Source organism: Asparagus officinalis, chromosome 2, assembly GCF_001876935.1.
Source record: "Asparagus officinalis chromosome 2, Aspof.V1, whole genome shotgun sequence".
Taxonomy (NCBI): domain Eukaryota; kingdom Viridiplantae; phylum Streptophyta; class Magnoliopsida; order Asparagales; family Asparagaceae; genus Asparagus; species Asparagus officinalis.
In genome coordinates, this window is record NC_033795.1 from 7,350,427 (window position 1) to 7,358,891 (window position 8,465).

At 33.6% G+C, this 8,465-nt stretch overlaps 1 protein-coding gene across 3 annotated transcripts; it reads right to left on the bottom strand.

The window, feature by feature from the left end:
* Positions 2,013–4,839, bottom strand: LOC109830098 (protein XRI1-like). 3 transcript variants are annotated; one of them, XM_020397250.1, is made up of 10 exons: positions 4,697–4,839; positions 3,959–4,096; positions 3,817–3,872; positions 3,623–3,739; positions 3,415–3,548; positions 3,268–3,346; positions 3,082–3,184; positions 2,943–2,995; positions 2,603–2,683; positions 2,013–2,488 (listed from the first exon to the last, which is right to left on the bottom strand). In XM_020397250.1, exons 3-10 carry the CDS (start codon positions 3,866–3,868, stop codon positions 2,214–2,216), a joined length of 894 nt encoding a protein of 297 aa, XP_020252839.1. In that variant the 5' UTR covers positions 3,869–3,872; positions 3,959–4,096; positions 4,697–4,839; the 3' UTR covers positions 2,013–2,213. The 3 variants fall into 3 exon arrangements, with proteins under 3 accessions (XP_020252839.1, XP_020252837.1, XP_020252840.1); XM_020397248.1 differs by lacking the exon at positions 3,959–4,096; XM_020397251.1 differs by lacking the exons at positions 3,959–4,096; positions 4,697–4,839 and adding an exon at positions 4,475–4,670.

The following is an 8,465-nucleotide window of genomic DNA, read 5'->3' on the forward strand; positions in this document are numbered from 1 at the left end:
ACTAAAAATTGATTGCAGCGTTTGCTGTAGTTTTCTCTACGAAATGTAAGTTTATTTCCCTTTTCCTAATAAAAATGTTGCAAATCAAACAGTTCAAACATGATTTTGGTTGTTGTACTTACATTAGCATCTCTATTTCCGCACAACCAAACAACACGGTTTCTTCTAAGGGCCTGTTCGTTTGCCTAAAAAAAAGAGGGAAATCAAAGAAATGAAAAATTTTTAAAATGAAGAATTGTTTTTGGAGTGTTTGGTTGGCTAAAAAAGAAGGAAATCAAAGAAATGGAGATGAAATAATGTTAGTTGTCATATTATTATTGGATGATGTGAGTGATTTTTTAAGAAAACTAGTTTTGATGTTGTTCGGTTGGCGAAAAAAATAAGAAAATGAATTATGAGAAACCTATTTCCTGTAGTTTGTTGTTTTCTTCTGTTCGGTTCATTCTAAAAAATAAGAAATGAAATGAGATGAGATGAGTTGTCATTGTATTAATGGGTGACGTGATCCAAGATTAAGAAAAGTGTTTTCACAGCTTTTTGGGATGAAAACAAAGAAATGAAATGTTAATGAGATGAGGTGAATTGTTATAATATTTTATTGGATGATGTGAGCGATTTGAAATGATGAGAAAAGATGAGTTGAGTGATGCTTGGATGAAAATAATATTTTATTAGATGTGATGGATGAGTTGTTAGATGAAAATAATATTTTATTAAATGTGATGGATGGGTGGTTAGATGAAAATAATATTTTATTAGATGATGTGGATGAGTTGTTGGATGAAAATAATATTTTATTAGATATTGTGGATGAGTTTTAGGGATGGAAATAGAGGAAATAGAACTTTTTGAGATTTTCACCTTTTCTATTTTAATTTCTTGGTTTTTAGAAAACAAACGAACAGGCCCTAAAAATATATTCGTGTACCTCTCTTTGTTAAAATGTAGCAGACCTACAACTCTATTTCCACACGACTAAACATTAGATTTTTTTTTTACAATAATTTTTTTTAATAAAAAAAATATTACATAAGTGATGATGACATATTTTTTTTAAAAAAAAATATTACATAATTTTTTACAATAATTTTTTTTTTTGAAAGCTTGGAAGAGTCCCATTAACAGACTGATTTGTTTCCTAAAAGATTTAGATATTAATAAACTATAAATGGCAATTAAGCAAACATCATCAACATGTTTCGGTTCCTCCGTGTACTCACAATTTTTTTGTTAATAACCAAAAAATGATGAAAAGTCATCAGTTTTTCGTGCCAAGAATCCTCGCTTATATCTTGGGAATTTCAGAGAGAAAGAACAAACATGAGCCCCACATTTACCTTTCCATCCAAAAATCCATACCATCGAACGGGGGAAAAAAGAAATTGGAAAGTGATGGACTTTTCATTTTCAAATATTCTCTAGAAATCCAAAACACTAATCATTTGTATGTGATCTAGCAAATTCCTTGCAGTTTTATATGAACATGCGAAATCTTAATTCTAATCTATACCTCAAATTATTTAAGTTAAACAAGGAAATGCCTCCTTATATTTTCTTAATTTAAGCATGCCATCTGCGAGATAAAATATTTGCAAGAATTAATGACTGCCTTCCATAAATAATAATTATTATTATTATTGAAGAGTGTTATTCTTCGCTACAAAGCAAAAAAGACCATCCTAAAAAACTTGATGCAGAAACCATTACTGATGAACTTCAGGTTTATACCATCATATTACCCTGCAATCTTTTTATTACATATTAAGTATATTCAGAGAAAAGAATTTTTCAGGAAAAAGGGGGGAAATTAACTTAAAGAGAAAATCCATAAAAGAGAGAGAGCTCTACTATGATTTGTTCAGTCTTTTTCTCATTCACAAATTTACCTTCAGTCTTAAACTGCAGCCTGTTAGGTGCTACTAAAGAACAAAATTCACTGATTAATCAGCAAAGAGTCACAAAATCAAAACGCAAAAAGATCTTTACTATATCGTCACTCATCATCAAGGACGTTAATCATTCAAAGCTACATTTTATTCAAAGTATCTATTGGATACAGAAAATCAATACTTCAAAACATACAGCAAGTCTGAGAGCAAAAGGATCCAATCTAAAAACAGGGATCCAACTAATCTGATAACAAAATTTTAGACTATGTATCGCGTTAAAGTTTCATTCAAACAACAACAATAGAAGAAAACAGACCTATATACTCAACCTTTGGTTCTCATAATTGTTATACTTCCTTTCCCCCCTTCTGTTCGAATTTTAGTCTTCACCACAACAGGTTTACCGGAAAACGCTGAAGTGGGATAAGAAGGAGAAGGATCTTCCTTCTCCTTGTCCTTCGATTTTGGTGGAGTATGAATTCTCTGATTTATATCCTTCAATGTGACATCTCCTTGATCTTTGTATGGTTTAATGAGGGTAAATGGGTAGGCGACTGTGGTAGTTAACTTCGTTGGAGTGTTCATAACAGATTTTCTACCTAATATCCACGGACAAAAAAAATATTGTTATAAGTATAGCAAGTATAATGCTCTTATGTATGTGGATATAATTTGTGTATGTTGCTTGTGGCTTTAGAAAATAAAAGGCATACCTCTATAGATTTTGCAAATTGAGGAGTTAGGTTGCTCTTTAACATTGAAACTTTTCGTTCCAGAAGGTATCTTGACGGACTCTAAAGAAAGTAAGACAAATATTATCATGCATTGTTAATTTTGAACCTTCATAAATTTATGATAATTAACGGACTTTGTAGGTTCTCAATTGGGGTAAATTTCATTTACAAGCAACCCATGGGTGGTTTTCTCCGATTTATGAAGTTCAGGGACCTTCTGTTGAAAAAAAACCCCAAAATTTTATGGGGATTTTGTGAAATTTACCCATCTCAATTGGCACATATGGTCCATGCAACAAGAACAACATCATTGACTAACCTGAAACTTCGACCTGATCATTGGAAATGAAAGAGTCATTCATACACGAAGACCTACATCAACATTCGGACTTGTAAATTAGAGTGAAGAAAGTAACAAACACGTAGATATAAGCTCATGTTATAGAAATGGTACTGACATTTCACCAGAACTACGATGTGTATCAGTATCGGATAAGCAATTGGCGAGCCATCCTTCTGAAGACTGATCCAGGCTTTCGTTGGCAAAAGTACACCTATCATCTAACGCAACTTGTATTATAAGCACCATACTAAAGATAATTTTCCCAACTCTTAACAGAAATCATTATGGCGTCAAAGCCAACCTGAGAAAGTTGAGTTCCACTCGGGGTTCCACTCTAAACATTCTAGCATTTCATCTGCCAGCAAAGAGTTCTCGAATTCCTATACATAAATATAAAGTGAGCCCAAGATCGAAAAGGTAATCTAGTTCTATACAGCTTAACACCAACCTTAGAATTTTCATAGGGGACGAAGGCTTGCTCGTCGCCGATGTGGGTGTCGTTAACTTCAGGAGGATATTGCAACATTCGCCTCCTTTTAAATTGCGATCCTCTAGGTTCTTCCAACCCTTTATCAGTCTTATCTGAGTTTGTGCTTACCCCTTAGTTATATATAGCTAGGAGAAATCTCAAGAAATAGCAAAGGAGAAAAACTTACCTCCGGAATGCGACTCGTAGCCAAAATTTCCAGTATTACTAGTAGGAGTGTGTTCCCCCAATGTGTGCAACAAACTATTTTCATTTTGGTTCATGTCATTCCATAGGCATTCAGGGACTGCAAGTATAAAGGGAGCGTGAATTAAAACAAAAGTGTACATATATTAAGAAGATAAGACCACATGGGGAACATACCGAGCTCTGAATCTTTCTGAAGAGCAAAATCTTCTTCTCTCCAGTCCCACATTTCTCTATAAAACAGCCATTTGAGAATCAATTCAGAGCATTTGTAAACAAGGAATGAAAGAGGAAAAATCTGAAATACTGATTAATCTATCAATGCAATTGGTGAAGTAAGGTTTTCCAATGCACTGCAAATTTCTGACTCTGATGTTCAATGCTAGCAATGTAAGATCTTTAACTTGTATGGATCGAGCTAAATTAAGAACAGGGCTATGCTATTCACCGATGAGAACTAGGGTAATCAGGCCAACAACGCCAAAGAGGAGTATCATCGAACATGAAGATGAAACAAAACACCAAGGTGATCAAAATTGGGACTACAAATCGATAACAATGAATCAAATGGATTAAGAATTTGAAGGAATAATCAGGCATACACGTATAGGGAGCATTACTAATGATGTACAGTGCATTTGCTCTGAGATAAACTTTACAGAGAATTAATTTACAGTGAAATTGGGGACAAAATTAGCAAAATAGTATTTTATGAAATGCTGAAAAAAGTAAACGAGCTATAGCTTACATAGAAATTATGAAATAAATCAAGGGATCATGAAAAAAAATCTATTTAAAATTGACCACTTAATTAGCATCATCAATAATCTCATACCTCAACTAAAAATTCTCGACTCTCTTCAATCCAAAACTTAGAATAAAACACAACTAACATTTCATTCATATTTCTAATAAATACAAGAAAAAATATACAGAATCAATATCCAAACTAACCCAACAGATAATCAAAACCCATCAAAGCTTTTAGCTAGATTCGTGACACAAACCAACTGAAAATTAATGGAAAAATCAGAATAAAAGCAAAAACCCAACTCACATGTCATTGCTGTTATCAATCTCCATAGCCTCTAATCTTTCAAAGATCAAAACAAATAATCAAATAAAAAAATAATGGGCAGAGGAAATAGCCGTTAAGAAAGAAAAAGAATCGTCTAAAGACTTCACCCTCTTCTTCCTTTGTTGTTTCTCTGAGACTGCGCCCCTTATAAAAGCTGTCACCTAATTTTATATAGGGTCAATTACCAATATACCCCTAGTCACCCATATTTGCAAAATTTGCCTTCGCCTTTCCATACTTGCTAATATATCCCTCAAAAGTTGTGTTTGGGAAAATCGAGGGTAATTTTACGAGCTTTTTAGCTAAGGGCCCGTTTGGATGGGGTATTTTGCCCCGAAAATTAGGAGAAAAACTGTCAAAATAGCAGCTTTTTAACAGCTTTCCCCCAAAATCGCCTCGAGGGTAATTTTAAGAGGCGATTTTGGGGGAAAGCTGCTAAAAACTGCCATTTTGGTAGCTTTTCTCCTAATTTTCGGGGTAAAATGCCCCATCCAAACGAGATCTAAGCTAGTTTTTGATAGCTTTATTATTATTATTATTTTGAAAAAAAAATTTATAAAAGTTATATGAGTAAAAAAATTATTATTTGGTCAAGCTATGCTTATTTAGGTGAGCATATAAACTAGTTTTTCATAAGCTGAGGAATCCTAATTTTTTCAAAGAGGGCTCAAAAGATAGTTTATTTGTGATGTTATCAAATGGCTAAATATAAATAGCTAGTCTTGATGTTATATAATCACATAGATAAACTAATAGGAATTGGGTTGATTAGGGGTCGCTAACTTCTTCGAATATTTGGTTTGGAGTTGAGTTGTTCTTCCCTGCACGTGTAGTAACTCGTAAGAGAGGCGGGGTCTGATTCCCTTATTGTTCCTCCGACGATCAAATTAGTAAGGTACTTCAGTGGAGAAAAAATAAAAAACTATTGCGGTTTTTAAGGGCAGTGGAATGGAGAAAAATGCAGAGAAATTGCTTACCCTCATGTTGAGAATAGTTTTTCCTTTTATGATAATGAAGGAAGGACATTTTGGTTTTTTCGGCAGAGTCTGGGTTGGCGGTTGAGAGTCAGCATCGTCTTTACAGGTGTCGGGTGTGGAGTGGTCACAAAATGGGCGACGTCACTTCAACATAAATGAGATGGGATAGACGGCGTGCGAACCCGGCATGGTTCGATGTGCCATAAATAGTATCGGGGATGGAGAAATGATGGCGCTTGTTAGGCATTTAATGTGATGTCGATGCGCTGTCAGTGAGGGGCTCGAGGCCACAGTCGCCTTTTGTCTTGTATTGAGGGGTGTCGAGAGGTATCGCCTTTCGAGTTAGCTCTCGTGAGATGTCGGTCAGTCAACTAGACGAGTAGACTTGTGGCGAGTCGTTTTTGACGAGAGGTCTGATGAGTACTTCCTCTCGAGCCGACCTAGTGAGATGTTGACTCGACGAGTTGGCTAAATCGGGGCTCTGTTTGTCCTGAGCATCAGGTTTACTGGATTAGACATAATGAGATATTTGTATGTTGTTGACAAGAGGTCACAATTTGACGAGTGAAAACACCATAACAGCTAGTTATAAGCTACTTTAACAAAAAGTTAATCACTCTCAAACATTCTTATTTTTGGAACATATACACACATATACATATATATTTCTTTTTTTTTAGATTTAGAATTAGGATAAATTAGCAAATAACTAGATCTCAGGGATTAATTTGCAAATATGATTGATTTGAGGGTATGAAAGTAAAATAACTCTTTTTATATTTAGAAGGCAAGAGCAGACATGGAAGTAGAGAGAAAAAGTTAAAGGGACTAGAAATAGAGTGACCCATTAAATAACCAGCAAGAATAGATCATGTTTTTGTGGGGTCCAGGGTCAGTTAGTGGTTGAGAGGAGTTGGTGTGTTGAGTGCTGGGTTGTGTGGAAAAATAAGGGATGAGAAGAGTGGGAGAGAGGGCCGTTAGTTGTGGGATTTCGTTAAAATACGATTTAATATTTGGTTATTATTTTCATTATTAATAAATATTATTTTGGATTACCTTCTAAACATGCTGATGAATTTAGTCAATGGACAATTAATATTATTTTGTTATGAGAAGAATTAATGTTAGTATGTTAATCGTATCACTCTTGTTTTTTTCATTGACATTCTTCCAGATTTACATTTGTTTATATTATGTTATTGCACATTAATATTTACTCTAAATTTCATATTATCATATTCATGATTCAAAACGTCTATCTCGAAATAGAAAGATCTTTTCATACTAAGAATTTTGTTAACTGCAAGAGTATAGTTAACAATTTTTTTGAGCTTCTCAAAATGTATACGTGAAATATTTCCGATGTCTACGGATTCTTGTCACTGACAAATGAATGACCATTTGCAAATAAAGATATGAACGTTTGGATTGCAAATAGAGATTTTAGAGCATCTCCAACCCAACTCTAAAAACCCAAAATGGAGCAAAAACTGCACCAAATCTTCCTCCAACCGGACTGCAAATTCAGCGCCATCTTGATGAGGTGCTACAGTGTTGCGCCAGATTTGGCGCAGCACTGTAGATATGGAGATTTTGGTTTTTCCCAAGTTTGTCCTTATAGTTTGTTATAACAAATCAAATATTCCAACTATATCCTATTTTATAGTTTGTAAATAAAATGAATATTCTTTTTTGTGTAAAATTTGGTGTAATGGTTGGAGATGAAATAGTGATTTGGTGTAAAAACTACAAATATTCTTTTTTGTGTAAAATTTGGTGTAATGGTTGGAGATGAAATAGTGATTTGGTGTAAAAACTACACCAACTTGGTGTAAAAACTACACCATTTTGGGTTTTTGGGTTGGAGATGCTCTTAGACAGATTTCAGATAAAACGCCATGGAATGGGAAAACATTTAAATTGAAAAACCCATGCTTAAGAATAGAGCCTTAGGGCATCTCTAACCCAGCACCAAAATGGTGCAAACAGTACATTTTTTGGCAATGTTCTTTCTCCAACCCTGCCTCATTTGTTGCGCCATTTTGGTGCATTTGAACAGTGCTGCATCAAATATGGAGTCGCACTGTTCATCGCTTCATCACTGTTCATGTTTTATTTAAATTTATAAAACAACCCCAATAATATTTAAATTTTATAATTTTACTCCAATTGTATAATTTGGACAAAATAAATTATTTTTTTAATTATAAAAATAATGTTAAAATTTAAAAGAGATTATTATTAATTATAATATTAAAATCTAAACATTATAATTAAAAGTAGATAAAAAGGAATATGTGAAAAAAATAAAATTTGATATGTGGGGTTAATTGTTGAAATAGTTAAAAATATAGGGAATAGAAAAAAATAATATAAAAGTAGATAAAAAGGAATATACTTAGAATATTCTTTTTTGTGCAAAAAATGGTGCAGTGGTTGGAGATGAATTACTGTTAGATGTGACTTTTGCACCATATTGGTGCAAATTTTGCACTATTTTACTGCAATGAGTTGGAGATGGTCTTAGTCCTAATATTTGCAGGTCTACTAATAAGGAGAAAGTTTAAGAGTTATTTACTACGAGAAGACTTCTGTGCAAAAAATGGTGCAGTGGTTGGAGATGAATTACTGTTAGATGTGACTTTTGCACCATATTGGTGCAAATTTTGCACTATTTTACTGCAATGAGTTGGAGATGGTCTTAGTCCTAATATTTGCAGGTCTACTAATAAGGAGAAAGTTTAAGAGTTATTTACTACGAGAAGACTTCT